The 16,142-nt window shown below is 40.2% G+C and overlaps 1 protein-coding gene across 1 annotated transcript; it reads left to right on the forward strand.

The window, feature by feature from the left end:
- The first annotated feature begins 4,604 nt into the window (after window positions 1-4,604).
- gsc (goosecoid) lies at window positions 4,605-7,548 on the forward strand. The gene is made up of 3 exons (XM_085767057.1): window positions 4,605-5,112; window positions 5,811-6,070; window positions 7,102-7,548. Exons 1-3 carry the CDS (start codon window positions 4,797-4,799, stop codon window positions 7,249-7,251), a joined length of 726 nt encoding a protein of 241 aa, XP_085623183.1. The 5' UTR covers window positions 4,605-4,796; the 3' UTR covers window positions 7,252-7,548.
- The last annotated feature ends 8,594 nt before the right edge of the window (window positions 7,549-16,142 follow it).

The following is a 16,142-nucleotide window of genomic DNA, read 5'->3' on the forward strand; positions in this document are numbered from 1 at the left end:
TAGGTCTCAAGTGGCGCACAGATTACTGGATTGTCAGTTGATGTATCTATTTACAAAACAGCGTTTCCAGGAGAGTGGCTTCAGTTTCATTGTGAACAAAGCCAAAATAACAACCAACTGAAATTTACCTAGAAACAAAACATCAACATAATCTGCCCAAGTCTAACCAAAACCAAATGACTGAATCAACTAACCTTCGAAAAAAAGAAGAAAAGAAAGAAAGAAACTACACGGTCCTCCCCTATGAGCTCCTAAATTATAACAAGGCTCATGGATGTGGAGAAGAATGTGGCCAGTTGGGACAGAAGGAAGACGTGGTTCTGTCCCTCCTGCAGCAAGGAAACAATCAGCCAATCAGCTGCAACCACCAATCACCAGAACACATCACACACCTATTTGCATATACACTCACTCATACACACATCACACCACCTTTCAAGCCAGAAAACATACAGAAAAAAGAAAAATCACAATACGACCGCCGTGGTGAGAGTGGGCGAGGAAAAAAAAAAAAAAAAAGCACTCAGTGAATGGTTCGCATTCATCAGTCCACACTATGAAAGGAGAGACGCACACCTTCAAACCTGCACACTGGCTGTGAACGTCAGTGTGTGTGTGTGTGTGTGTGTGTGTGTGTGTGTGTGTGAGATTGTTAGTTTCAGAGGGTCCAAGCCAATCAGCACCAACTGGTGGGCTGGGAGAAAAAATCATAAACACATTTGTTAGTTTAGACATCATTTTTATTCTTCTGAACATGACAACTTAAACAAAGCAGGTGTTTGATCTCATCCCAACAGAAGTTTGGAAAAATTTATGTCCACACGGACCGAGCGTGATCCAGAATGGAGTCTTGTTTCGAGGTGCAGTGCAGTGCCCGCATGATTCTTCTCTGAAACAACACAAAGTCACATAGTGTTGAACTCCTGACCCCAGCTATAGTTTCACCTTCCCCTTTTTTCGCTTCTTCTACTTTTTATTGTAGCCGTTGTGATGCATTTCCTGGAGTGTGGATCGGGAAAGACACTCATTGCAGAAACAATCCGGGAATGAGATCTGCAGCTTGTCCCTGACCTGAGGAACAGACCAACAATATTCCTGCTTCTGCCTTGTTGCACTGTGCATGACACAACCTGCAGCCTTGAAGGCCTTAGTGTGCTTCGTGTGGCGACTGCCCCGATCTCAGTGTTTTGACTGCATGTTAAAGCAGATATAAAAGAGAAGTGTTTGTTTAATTGTCAGTCCAGTCCCACTGTGGAGAGGATGTGCAGTGACTGAATAATTCATCTGAGGCAAACTGATGCTTTAGTGCACAATAAAGAGACTGCAGAGTGACACCATTCAAACTCGCCTCTGATTGGAGGAAATTGAAGCATTACGCCTCAATCCACTCTGCCTTATTTCACACATGTATAGAATAAATTCAAAAACCCTTAGCATAACCAAAAAATCTATCCATCCATCTATTGGCTGTTTCTTCTCTGATGTTGTGATTATGTAAATTATGCAGATGCTACTTTTCCGCCGCAGTCAGATGTAAAAGGACATCAGTGTCAATCCTAGACAGCCCTCACCATGTATTTATCCTTTCTTGGAAGGATGCATTACCAAGTCTCCCTGTTTTATTTGCCGTATTTAACCAGGTTTTACAGATCAGGGCTCTGATATATAAAGATGCATCCGCTATTGTAGCTTTGTGAGTCCTCTGCCTCCATCTGCAGCCTGATTGACGCTTCTATTCACCTATAAGTGCTGCCTTCACAGCGCTTTTCCACAGCTTTTAATTTCAAATGGATGTTTCGTTTTATGGCAATCGCTTTTGACTTGGTCCTTTCACTGCCACTTGGAAGTAGAAATATAGAAATAAATGTGAAAATAATAACAGCATTTGGCCCCCTTTTTTTTCTTTTTCTTTTTTTTCTTCCCCTTCTTCCTTTCTCCCCTCTCACCACTCGGCTGGAATCACAGTGTGACTGTATTACAGAAAAGGCTTTTCAGCAAAGAAAAACATGTTTCCATATCAAAAGGCAACAACATGCGGGGGCTTCTCTCACATTCATGCATGCAGGAGGGGAGGGAAAACTCATCCCCGTGCTGCTGCTGCACACAAATAAAATATGTCGCTTTCAAATTACATCCACCTGTAAATGATCTCAGCTGGAATGCAGGCTGGGAATAAAATTTAAATTTAATTTTAAACCTACAATTCCTGCTTTTGCTTTTCATATTACTAGAAATGTGTACGAAGTGAATGAGTAACCTCAACCTAAGGCAAAAGCTGCTGACTGCAGGTCTCTTTAATAGACTATATATGTGGGACCCCCGAACGCTGCTCCCCGTGTCAGTGATTAAGACGGCAGGGAATCTAATCATTAAGAGGAAGAAGACAAACTATGACTGAAAGGAGCTGGTTTCAGGTGACAGGAAGTCGTTGTCACCACATTTATAAAGGTGTAAATTTTGAATGGAATGAGGAGCCAAGGTGACAGGACATCTTGACATCCAGGTCCAAAGTGATGCTGTAAAGACATGGCTTTATTTCTAAACTGTGATGTTTCATAAGACAAGTCCCAGTGGCCACCAGGCTTTTAAATCTCAGTGTGAGAGGAGCCTCACTGGACTGGATCCACCAACCAGTCTCAACACACAGCCTCCTCGAAGAAATTGTTAGAATTTTCCTAAAGGCCAAATTATCTGTAGGCTATTTGTATATTCTATCTACAAAATAATGAAAGGGAAATTGCAAAGTGGGGTAGGGTGAAGAAGGTAAGGACCAGAAGAGAGCTGCATGTGTATTGTGTTTCATAATGCTGAGACAGTGACGCCCAACTCTCAGCTGCACAGGAGGAAAAATACAGCAAATGAAAAGTGTATCTGAAGAAAACACAGAATTATGGTGAAAAGAAACTGCGAGTTATGGTGCACAGATATCATATTTCTTTTTGAACCAGATGTTAAAAATCTAGTTTATATTAGAGTCAAATGATAACTAAAATTAATTATGTAAAACAAAAATATTCTTTCTTTCTTTCTTTCTTTCTTTCTTTCTTTCTTTCTTTTTCTTTTTTTCTAACATAAATCAACAGGTATTTCGCCTGGATAAATACTCTTAATTATGTCATTTAAAATAGCCTGTAAAATGAATATGATTGGTGGAAACAAACACGGTTTTATCTGAAGTCTGAGTTTATGGAAATCAGTTGTTTTAGCGCATTAGCTGCGGCTTCAAACAGAGCTGCGTTATTCCCCATCTCTAACCGGCGCAGTGTCAAAATCACAAACTTATCTGTGCGCCCGCCGCGAGCCCGTGTTAACACCCCATTGACCGCTAAATGCAATCAGCGAGGCCCATTAAGGTCTGAACTGGGAATCCACGTTCCTCCACAGCAGCCAGTCAACCCCCCCCATTTAGCCCCCACCTCCACCTCCACTCAGCCCATGTTGATTAGCCGTGTAAATATGCAATAAGTTCTCTTTTTACAGGACTGAATGGAGGCGATAATGGGCCGTTATCTTATCCCGGGGTGGGGCTGGAGGAGCGGAGGGGAGGAGGAGGCGTTGTTGACCCGCAGAGATGGGAGCTGCAGTCGGGGAGGAAACGCGGCTGATCTGCTCCCCGCGGAGAGGCGACGGAGGCCGGATAATGAGATGAAGCGCGGATCCATCGCTGAGCGGCTCCTGTCTGCCGCACAAACACGCCTCATATTCATTTATAGAGGGAGACAATATTTACACTGACTGCACTGCACCTTCACACACACGCACACAAACACATGAAGCTACAGGTCAGTGGCTTGTCTTATTATCCTGCCTCTCTGGAGTATTTATAGGCTACAACCTTAATAAATTGCGAATATTAATTTCAGATTTATAAACAATGATTTTTTTTCAGAGATTCGAGTCAAGCTCGGCGTTTAGGCTCTCAATTGGTTTTTGCTCAGTAGTAAATTGAATAGGAAACTAATGGCTTATAATACTAACTAATAATAATACTGATAATACTAACCCTATAAAACTGTATAGGGCTAATAATGAAAATAATGTAATATTCAGTGTGGACGTTTGAAATTCAAATATAATTCTTTGGATCAATTAAACGCTTCATCGCATTTGTCTTGAAATGATTCACTTCATCATATTATGTGCTGCGATGCTGCCGTTAAAACTGATTATTATGTAATTTCACACAATAAAACTCGCTTCACCTTAAAGCCACTGGCAACAGGTTAAAGAAGAGCAGTGATGATCCAGAGTAATGTGAGCATCATAAACTGATTATTTCAGCTTTGCTTGTGTCCAGCTCTGTGAACTGATGAGAAAAGGCCCAGTCTTCCTCACCCTCCTCCTCCTCTTCCTCGGTGTAAACAACGGATACAAATCTATCTAGTCGATTATGATGCCTTCAGTTGACGAGGAAATAATCGGATTACTCTGCGAGAAGAGTTTCCAAAAGTCTCCAAACAGTGCGCATTATCTTAATTGAGTTAATTCTTAATACACAGATCTGCGGCCGTTTCAGCCAGCTGATCCCAGACCAGCCCTGGCTCCGCGGTGACGTCAGCAGTGTATAAAACCAGCCCTGCTCTCAGCTGGTCCCATCAAAAACCTCCAGTCCGCATCACAGACACGAGCCCTCGGAGCGCAGGGACAGACTTCTCCTCTCCACGCACCATGACGCAGTTTTAGGAAACTTTTTCTTTCTTTTTTTCCACGGAGAGCGGAAATCTTTCAGGAGCATTTTTTTAATATCCCCGAGCAGTTTTCACCTTTACGCACTTCTCCTCCCTGTCTCCGGTGTGATGCCCGCCGGGATGTTCAGCATAGACAGCATCCTGTCCGGACGGCCGAGCTGCAAGGAGCCGCTGCTGCTGCACCGAAGCGGCCCAGTGGTGCTGTCCACCGGCCTCACGGACTCTATCTACACCGACTACAACGGACTGTACTCGGCCACGTGTGGGCCGTCTCCTTCCGGGATTCAGTCAGTGAACGGGACCAGGATAGGATATAACGGCTACTACTACGGACAGCTGCAGGTCCAGGGCGCCGGAGCAGGACCGCCGTGCTGCGGCTCTGTGCCCGGCCTCAGCCCGCAGCAGTGCCCATGCATCCCGGCAGGTAGGACCAGTCAACCCCGGTTCTTCTCTGAGTTTAACCAGCTTCGTTTTACAGTTTAGACTCTCCAGTCAGGGAGCTTGCACTGTATTTATCCTATTGAACTGTAACACCGCTGCTCTGCTGCTTTTCTATGTAGACCAAACATACAAAGAAGAGAAGATATCAGGAGACACTGAATAATTAATATTAACAAAGCTTGAATATTAGAATTTAAAGAAAAAATCTCAGATGTGATGAGCGAAGCCACCGTGTCTGGTGTTTCTCCGTAGAGTCCGATTTTCTTTGGAGGGAAAGAAAGTTTTTGATATGTCAGATTTTTCGTCTAAAACGACACAAGTCATCGTAATTTAACTGTGTCAATTGTTCACACACTCCTTTATACGTCAAAGGCTTGTGGGTCTTGGTTGTCAGGATAAAAGACTTGTTGTTTTGTGATTAAAGCAAACTGACGTGTTTACAGAGAGAGAGAGATTCAGACTGAGGTTTGATGTATGAGCTGAACTCTGTTTGATTTAATTATGTTGAGGCATAGCTATACATTAAAAGCAAAGTGTGTACCAGAATATCCACTTTTCCGGCTGTAAAAGCAGTTTCAGTGCAAACATCAATATAAACATAAACGTGTGTTGGCTTCGTGGCGTTGTAATTGTCCCCAGTCCCTAAACTCACCGTGTGTTTGTGTCTCTCCGCCTCTGCAGCCTACGACAGCCCGGGCTCGGTGCTGATCTCCCCGGTGCCCCATCAGATGATGTCCTACATGAACATGGGCAGCCTGTCGCGGACCGAGCTGCAGCTCCTCAACCAGCTGCACTGCCGCAGGAAGCGGAGGCACCGCACCATCTTCACCGACGAGCAGCTGGAGGCTCTGGAAGGCCTCTTCCAGGAGACCAAGTACCCCGACGTCGGCACCCGGGAGCAGCTGGCCCGCAAGGTGCACCTCCGGGAGGAGAAGGTCGAGGTCAGAGGCTTTTTTTTTCTACTTCTTTTTTTGAAAAGTTCTTCCTCTCATTCTGATTATTTCCGGATTCAAATGAGGCAGAAAATAAATAGATTTCCTCTGAAGCTAAATTAGTGTCCACTTAACAAAATTCCTCCAAGTTAAATTAGCTTCAATACACATTTACAACTGGCCTTAAGGTGGTATTCTTATTATTGTTGTTTATATTTATTATATCATTGTTTATATTTCTCACCAAAGCTTCAATCATCCAGCTATTCACGCACCTCCATTTTTAAAACTTAAAAAAAGAAAAAGAAATACGGAAGTCGGTTTTATTTTTTATTTTTTTTACTACTGAGTTTGCTTACTTCAAACGCAGTCGGACATATTTGCACTGACATACTCCACTTCGTTTTTATTGGATGAATTTATTTACAATCTAAACAACTGATAACAGACGATGAAGATGATGATTCAAATGTAGCGTGGTTCATAAATTAAAAAAGAAAAATAAGTAGCTTGGTCTAATAGGCTCTTTAAATATAGGCTGCATAAATATAAGATTAATTATCCGTTTTATTTATGCAACTTTATTAGCTCCAGAATACATGGGGATTTTGATAGGAATAATAATAAAGAGCTACATTTATAAAAATGTGAATAAAAAAAATGAGGCACGAACGAAAATTAAAGACAGCAGGAACTTATTCACTACACAGCACAGGAAGTCCACAGAGCTAATGTAAATATTCAATACGTTTTATCCTATATTTATTGAACATCAAATAAATTATGACCCGTTTTTCACGTTCAGTGACAAGAGTAATAACGTCGTGTTAATAAATGTCTTTAAACAGTGGTTAGGCTACTTAATAAATGACTAATTACCCATGTGGTTATTAATTAGATAACATTTTTTCTTATTTTCAGGGACCAACAGATTAATGACTGTAATACTTGTGTGACACAACCACAAGTTCAGTCTATGAAAAAAAGAGAAAAAACCATAAGCCTCTACACAGGCCTAACTGTGCTTTCTTACCATGTAGGTTTGGTTCAAAAACAGACGCGCGAAGTGGAGGAGGCAGAAACGCTCTTCATCAGAGGAGTCAGAAAACTCTCAGAAATGGAACAAATCCGCCAAAACCTCCGCGGAGAAAACGGAGGAGAGTAAAAGTGAGGTGGACTCGGACAGCTGATACTGAAGCACGCGGGCCCAGTGTGTGCGTGCGAGCATGTGTGTGTGTGTGTGCGTGTGTGCGTGCGTGTGTGTGCGTGTACATATAGTGGAAAGTGATGTGGACTCGACGACATGCTGGTGGTGGTGATGAAACGTGTTGCCATGTTGCACAGTTGTACATATCGACATTTTATTATTGAGTCTGTCCGCTATTTATATTTAATTTAAGTTTTTTTGAGGACGTTTGAGTGACACGTCTGAATATATCGTAATGTTATGTGACATTTTTATGGATATTAAATGTTGTAATTCTGGTCTTTTTTTTTTTTCTTTTACCGTTGTAACATTTTTTCATCGCGGGCGGCCGCGTCTGTAAAACGTCCATCAGCACGAATACACCGATGTTCTGTCCTTTTATTTTGAAAAAAATACACCAAAAGATACGTACAACGACTATAGGCCTACATTAAAATATAAATGAAACATCTTACACACGGTGTCTTATTTCATTTCTACTGGGTTTTGAAATACATTTTAAAAATCTGCAGTGTGTAGGTGTGTGTGAGTGTGTGTGTGTGTGTGTGTGTGTGTGTCTCTTTCTCTTTCTCTGTGTGTGTTTGTGTGTGTGTGGAGACATGAAGAAAAATACAAAGCCACCCTATATCTCCTAATCTCAACACTTTCACCATCTTAAAATCCTGCTTTTTCAATTCCTCACCCTCACAGCCAATCAGGGGGAAATTATACATTTTCAAAATAAGAGTCACACATTCAGCATGCAGCTGAATAATATGTGACTAACAGTGCACTGGTGCAGGAGCTGTGCATCATTTCCTTTGTGTGTTTTTTTTTTTCATTATTATTTTTTCATATTTATTTACTCTGTGATGGTTATGTCCTCTTGAAGCTGAGGCTATTGGGTGTTTAATGGGCTGAATTTTTGACCCTGAATATTTAAATGTAACTTTTAAGCCAGTTTGATGACAAAATGATTTTGTCAGTGTGGAAAAGTTTGGGAAAAACAAGTGAGAACCTTCAGTGTTGAGAAATTTAATTGACCCAAATAGTTAACATGATGAAAACAGCCAAAACTCTTTGTCAAATTACATTTTGAAGGCTTGTGATTGGACAGCTCGGTCGGCATATTTCTAAAACCCTGGCTCCAGCTCTGTGATCAGTGATTATTTAGTGACGTTCACACTCTTTCAAGCTTCGTCAAGCTGAAAATCATCCAGTTTGAAGCAGTGAATCACTTCAGTTAAGCAGTGGTTTATACAGCTGTTTGATTTCCACTGTGTAGATCTACAATGGTTTTATCAGCTCAGTGTTAAAGAAAGCCAAACCATCTTCAGTCTGTCTATTATAGAGTCCCTACCCAAAATTTAAATGGGAATAGGAATATCCAGTTTTTTTTAATGCTAAATAAATAAATCCCATATTCAGAGTATTATTACCTTCAGAGTAAAGCAGCTTTAACTGACAGTTCACATACTTTTTCAGTTTTCTGCTGCAGAATAATTCAACATGTATTGTCAGATGGAAACAGCTTGTACACATGAAATTTACAATGATGGGGGTCGTCATACCATATGTGGGTGAGGATTCAAATAAGTTTTATTTTAGACAGCATGCAGCGTCCGCTGCCCTTGAACAGTATATGAACGGCTGTAAAACGGCTAAGCCATCTTTATTATTAGCAGTACATGTGACAGAATGAACAATATGAGAGGCGACAAACAGTTCAGCGGATTTCACTATATGGTCAAGATTTATTGTATTCAATATAATTGTGGATGAATAAAAAACTTCAAGCAAAATAAACAAAGTGAAAGATGATTCTTATATGATTATTATGTATGCATTAATAGCTGATTGGCTGGTGGCGGCTCAGTCTTCAACAGTGAGATACTAAAATGGATAAAGCTAATAACTCAGAGAATTAAATAAAAAGAGTGGTGTTATTCCCATAAAGAATTTAGACTAAACCCCAGAGACAGTGTCAAATATCTTTAGCACTGTGTTGGTTTTTCTTTTTCATTGCTAGTGAACTCATGCAGACCTACAACGAGTAGTTGTATGTCCATTATTTTGTTTTCTAAATGAAGTAATGGAGAGTTTTTTTGTTTTTTTTTCATCAGTTTCTGCATTTCTGTGTTTTATTAAAGCGGATTGGACTTTAATATAAATTCCCTGATGGATCCTCAATATATAACATGCTACTCATTTACACAGATACATTTTGATGAATATGAACAAACAGAAGTTAAAGAGGACTCCTGCAGCTTTAACCACAACTCATGGTCTTCATCAGCGGATCGGTGAACAGAGACTCTGGTTGTTCCGCTTTCTGTCTTAAAGTTCTTTATTAACAGTTCATGAATCACTTACTGATGCTTTACCGATAAGTTATATGCCTTGAATTGCACCAACAATCTCTTCTTCTATCCTACTACACTACATGTTAATAAGTAATTATTAGCAGTTCTTTAAATAATCTCGCTCTGCAGCTGTAAATGGTAATAATTCTTATTAGGACTCAGCAGCTCTGTCCCTGACAGTCCACACAGTCACATAGTAGTTTAATCAATGATATATAATGAACAATTAATAGAGAGCAATGACAAGATCTTCATAAAGTGAAAGCTCAGTAAAAAGTAGTTTTGTATATAGACCAAGAGTTATTATTTTTTATATACTACCTTATTTTGTTTCCAAGGTAAATAATGAACTCTCATGCTCCGTCCAAAAATGTTGGTTAATTACCAAACAATCACTTCTCAAGTGTGGAATTCAATTTGTATGATTTAACATCATGTGACTATTTTCCACTCATGTTGTGTTTGTGATTTAGGAACTGAAGAGATTCTTTGGCTTTTTTACGATCACAACCAAAGCTCAGACGTTCATCACTCTAGAAGCTGATGACTTGTGATTGTACAGCACTGTGAATTATGGCCGTGGTGAAACGACAATGTGAGCAGCAGCGGTCTGTCTCTCTCTCTTTAGTGCATTTGTTTTGGGGCATGTTTGAATATCTGAACGTGGGCCACACTGTGCTCTCTGCTCTCTGCTAATCACTGCCGACCGCACAGCACAGCGTGTAGCCCACACCGCTAACCAGAGGTGGACGCAGCAAACACACTGAGCCACACATCATCTGCATGCAGAGCAACAGGGGGGGGGGGGCAGCCAGATGTTTACTCTCAATGAATTGTTACAAAATGAAGATTACTCTTAAAACAAAGGTGTTTTAGTCAGAGAACTTTGTACAGTATGACTTATATTGACTGTGTTGCATACACTGACACATTCTCAGTTAGGAAAAAAAAAAAAAAAAAACGTATTTCAAACTTTGATGTCTATGTCCGATACAGAAAAATTGTGGTTTTAAGAAGCAAAAACCATCTCAGTGTAGTTTTGCATCTCCCTCAGAAGCTCCAGTAACAACAAGACGTCTTGTCCTCGTCTTTGAGCCTCATTTCTGTTTTCTGAACGAAGCCCAGGGAAATCGGCTTGGAAAAAAACATCACGTGTAAATACAAATGGTGCTGTTCAATCAGCACTGAATGGAGCCAACAGGAGGTCAAATTCAGACTAAAATGTTTCAGTATTTTAGAAAATAAAATCAAAAACACACACACAAAAAACCCTTTGCCAATGGTGTCTAATATTGCGATCCTTGTGACGGCTGAGCAGGTTTCCTGACGTCCTGTGACGGTGTAGCACTTCGTGTCATGTAGCTTGGTAGCTCAGCAGCAGCAGAATGAACTCCCTTTTGTTGTGTTATTTAAAAAAAAAAAAAAAAAAAAAAACTTAAATGACAACAACAAGAGTTTGGGGCTTCTTGTGACATCACAAAGTCACATAAATCCTGACGGCTGGTTTTAAGGCTGAGTTTAGTGAATACAGACTGTGTGTATTTCTCTGTGGACTGAGACTTTCATACTTTCAGAGAAGTCATTTAGAACCTGCTTTATGAATATGATCACATCTACATCTACCTTTATACTGTAGACCTTAATATAAACACCCACAAGGATCTTTAAGCATGCATTTTCATGGTTACACTTTTTTCATTTTTTTTAATCTACTACAGTGATCTTTCATTAATCTTTGTTGAACATGTTCAACGTTCAACCAACAATCATTTAATAATTTGGATTAGCGAAACATTTAAATTGTTAAATCTCAACAAATAAGCTGTCTTAGTGTTATAAATACTCTCTGGTAGCAGACTATCACAGTAAAGTGTTACCGGATCTATGGGATTTTGTTGAGGTGATTTTAGCTCAGTGTTACAGCAGGGCTCTCAGGAGTCCAAGGCTGAACTACCAATTGTGTAAAGTGGGTCGTTGCCGCGGGGCCTCACGCGGCCGCTTCACTTTCTGATAATTACACAAGTGCCTGCTCACAGGGGAGATGCTGGGTCTCTATAAATTAAGAGGACGGTCCAGACCAGCTCTATATGAGAAGTGTCCTGCGAAAACCTATGCTGTGATTTGGCTATGCTGTACATGACTTTGTGGTAAACTGAAAATTCACTTGGCAATTCTTTTCACACCACTGAAGCACAATATACTGCAAGATGAAAGAGTCAGGGTCTTAAAGTGGTCATTATTCCCTTTACCCAGATTACAGTAGCTTTATAGTGTTTCTCGCACACGCACAGCTAATGGAAACTGATTTCACAGTTTGCTCTCCTTTTATTTTGTGTCAAACAATAATTAAAAACATATACACACAGCAGAAAATATAAAAATAGGTTATCTACTGGTGGATAAGATTAGATTGGAATGGTTTACAATACCCCCCCCCACACACACACACACACACACACACAGATTTTTTTCCTCAACATTACATTAGTGTTTATCTGAAACATATAACACACAGGATGTAGGACACAAACTGTGGCCCCTAGTGTCCTGTGGTTTCCCATAGCTACATATGACCTCTGTCTCATACCATAATTACTGTAAATAGACTGACTGAAAAAAAAAACTTGACAATTATAATTGCAAAACTACAAGGTTATTTCATTCATTAGGCAACAAATCTATAATACCAATACAACATTTCTAGTGTGGAATCAAAAGGAGCAGAAAGAAGAATAATCTCATTATCTGCCACTCTTGAACAAACTATGAACAAATCACGTAAGTCAATACAAGTAAAATCATTTGTATATGAATGTACCGGTAATTACGAGATTGATAATCATTTTGTAGAATTAACATACCGTGTTTAGGGTTGTCTGATTCATGGTGGCTTTTTTCATGGTGAAGATGCAGCCAGGCCCCTCAGCCTGGGCAACAGCTTCATCTTTTCCGCTCCTGGAGACAACAGATACATTTCACCATGATTATGTATTATGTGGCTTGAAAAGTCAAGTTTACCTTTTCAGTCTTTGTGACAATGCCAAAAATTGCCGCTTTTTGCTGACACAGTTTTTGGGGATTATTCACACTTTTTCTTTTGTTAATGAGTTGTCAGAAAATGCATTTAAGCCTCGAGGCGCCTCAGATACTCTCCAGAAAAAGATGGACTGTGATAACTTAGTTTGGAGCCAGAGTTTTTATTTTTACTGGAGATGACAGATATATTAAATTTGATTGTGGATTTTGTGATTTGAAAAGTTAAATTCAGTCTATTTAGACCGTTTCTTATTTAAAAGATGCACATAAGCCTTGGGATTCCCCAGTAACAGGAAACGGATAAATAAAATTGACATGGGGCCCCTTAGTCTGGGCGGAGGCCCCAGGCTTTGCTAATCCTAGAAACGGCCATGGAGAGAGCAACATGGATGTAAAAGGATACTTCCACTTGAATGTTTGAAAGCCTGCAGCAAAATTGACCTGGATTTTAAATATATCTTTAGTAATAAAAGCATAAACATGCAGATTCACATTTATCTCCAAGTCAATTGAATTTCACGTGTTAATTAATCTCAAACAAACTGTAATCAGAGCAGAAATTATCACCTTGTTTTGTCCCAGTGAAGCCTGAGAGTGATGTACCAGCAGGCTTCTAATGTGACTCTTGAAAAACAGATTAGAGCCGGGGCCAGATCAGGCTCTTTGAGATCTGGCACCAACACAAACCATGAAAACACACCATCTCTAATAATTCCTTGCATGTACAGCAGTGATTTATTAAGTGCCTTGCTGCACAGCACCACAGAGATCCACAAAGCCCACAGCCAGAGTCATTAATCTTTTTTTCAGCAGCAGTAATTTTCTATTTCACAAATTTAATGCAACTCGTTTTTTTTTTTTTTAAACCATTATTTCTTTGACCTTTATATGCACAGTTCCCAGCACTTGGAAAAACAAAGGTGGAGTCCAAGAAAAATTAGGTATTGAGTTAACGTTCAGAGTAGATAAATCTTTGCTCCTTTTCTGAGCATTTAAAACAGAAAGAAGTTGTTTTTCATTTTTTCTTCTCTCAGTGCGAGCCACTCTCATGTAAGCCCATCTGAGGATGCAGGGACCTGATTTATTTACTCTTTCCTACCAAACACCGCTACGACATACGGTATCAGAGCCGGGGTATGTGTGTGCGTGGTGGGCGGGTGGTGGATGTCTCTGAATGATGCTGTTAGTGTTTGGGGGTCTGGAGAGTTTTAGCAGTCATGGATTTGGCAGCTGGACTGACAGCTCTTGGGTGGATTCCCTGCTCTAAAGATAGACAGGGGTGTTGGCCGCTCTGTGGTCCACATCCAGAAACATTTGAGAAAATGGCCTCCCTCATCACAGCGGGCTCAGCCAGTCATAAACGAAGGCTAAGACAAATAACGCATATTTTTACAAAATGTAAACTTCCTCCTATATTATTACCATATTTCACTGGGATGACATGTGGTTTGGAGTTTGTTTTTGTTTTTGTCCGCGACTATCTTTTTGGCCTCTGGATCGCTGCGGAGCGCCTGAGCCTTGAGGCCAGATTAGGGCTGGATGGATCCACTGATACACAGAGAGGCATGTACAAATACATGGTGCAGAGAACTACCACAGCCCTTTAAACACTGAACATGTGGCTGCAGTCTATAGAGCTGCCTGTTAACTGTCTCACTGCCTCTGGCTTCACTTCCACACATTTATTGGATTAAAGTGAGTTTTGATTCATGTCGCTGTTGTACACACTTCAGTCAAACTGTACAACTTTCTTATCTAAGCCTCAACATACTGATTCATATTTCATCGCTGTACCTAAAACTATTTAAGTCTTTGTTTTTCTTTTCTTTTTCCCCCGTCTTATCTGGACATAATCTAAAATGCACGGTGACAATTTCAAAAAAGTAAAACTATGTGAAACACACATTAGAACTAGACTGAAAGACTTAAAATACTAAAGTCTGACTGTGTCATGTGTTTTTAGTCTCACACTATAAGACTGGGGGATTCCTTTGAGATGTTCCTCATGGAAATTTACAGAAATAAAAACAGACTTTTTGCTCTTTGGAGCTCTACATTATAATTATAATAATCATTATTATTAATATTTCACAAAATTAGTAACTCAATCCTATAATTGCCATGCCTGTGTTTGGAATTCACATTGTGATTTCCTGTTTTATTTTGAAATTATTATTATTGTTGTCATTATTGCGTTTAATGCCAGCCTCAGACAAGATGACTAATATTTTAACAACTCCTCCAGCCTGAACAGCCACCAGCCTCAGCCGGGACCCATAGAAGCGTCTCCTGAAATAGCGCCCCATACAGCGGAATGCATACTGGACCTTGGTTGCCATAGTTACACCAATAAACACACTGACTGTACCAACAGGAGGGTACCTAGCTTTGCCATGCCATGATTGCTATAATAACAGTCATGTCTTGGTTAGGAAAAGACTGTGAATTGGGTTGAAAGTATTAGACCTTTGTCGTCATGGTTGCAATAAAATCAAATGTTGTAGAACTAACTTAATGGTCGTGGTTGTGGATGATAGAAACACTCACCTGTGTGATAGCCTATTCATAGGCTACATCCTGACATCAGAAACTCATGGTGCATCATGACAACAGTGGTCACTTACTCCATGTCTGTTGAAGATGTAAATGAGCAACTGTTCCCAGCCAAGCATGCTTCCATATCAACGTTATAAAGTACTATAACATATTAATGTTGCATTTACAGTTTGGTCTGCTGCCTCCAAGTGGCGAAGGTGGAAAAAAAAGTAACAGTGCAGCTTTAATACATTTTCTTCTTTCTTTTCTTTGCTAATTTGGTAAATCAACAGTGTTATTGATTCTATATAAGATGTGGCTCTATAGGCCTATGAGATTGTGAATATTCTTATGTTTATTTATTCATGTATTATAAAGGCCCTGTGATAGACTGGTGACCTGTCCAGAGTGTAACCCCGCCCTCGCCCTGTGTGTCAGCTGGGATTGGTTGTGTGACCCTGATAAGTGGTATAGTCAATGGCTGGATGGAAGGATGGAAGGATGGAAGGATGGATTATAAGAAATAATGATCAGTGCTCATTCTAACTCTGTAATTACGTTTATAGTTTCTTTCATACTCTTGGTGAACTTCCATCTTTCTTCCATTTCTGTCACTGTGGAGATTTTTTTTTTTGCTTTTCATGTCATAATCACCTCTCTGGCAACAGCAATATCTCCAGAGAAGGATAACAAAAAGTACACACATGCATCGCATATGACCCCCCAGATACAGGAAAAAAAAAGAAAAAAGAAAAACACTTTACAAATACTGAAGTGTAAGGATCCTTTTATTGGCCGAGTTAGCGCCCACGAAAGCTCTTAACTACTGTAATGTTCTTTCTGACCAGCCATGTAATTACACCGCCTGTCACCACACAAATCACAGCACACCCGTCATCTGCTGACTTCAATTAGCTGCCCCCCCACCAACCCTCCCACTGGAACCCCCACCCATCTGGTT

This window comes from Trachurus japonicus, chromosome 22 (genome assembly GCF_045865225.1).
Source record: "Trachurus japonicus isolate A0001 chromosome 22, Traja_1.0".
Classification (NCBI taxonomy): domain Eukaryota; kingdom Metazoa; phylum Chordata; class Actinopteri; order Carangiformes; family Carangidae; genus Trachurus; species Trachurus japonicus.

Coding starts and splice junctions, on each gene's coding strand:
- gsc (XM_085767057.1), top strand. CDS start 4,797: ATGCCCGCCGGGATGTTCAGCATAGACAGCATCCTGTCCGGACGGCCG. Junction 5,113..5,810: donor GTGCCCATGCATCCCGGCAG/GTAGGACCAGTC, acceptor CCGCCTCTGCAG/CCTACGACAGCCCGGGCTCG. Junction 6,071..7,101: donor TCCGGGAGGAGAAGGTCGAG/GTCAGAGGCTTT, acceptor CTTACCATGTAG/GTTTGGTTCAAAAACAGACG.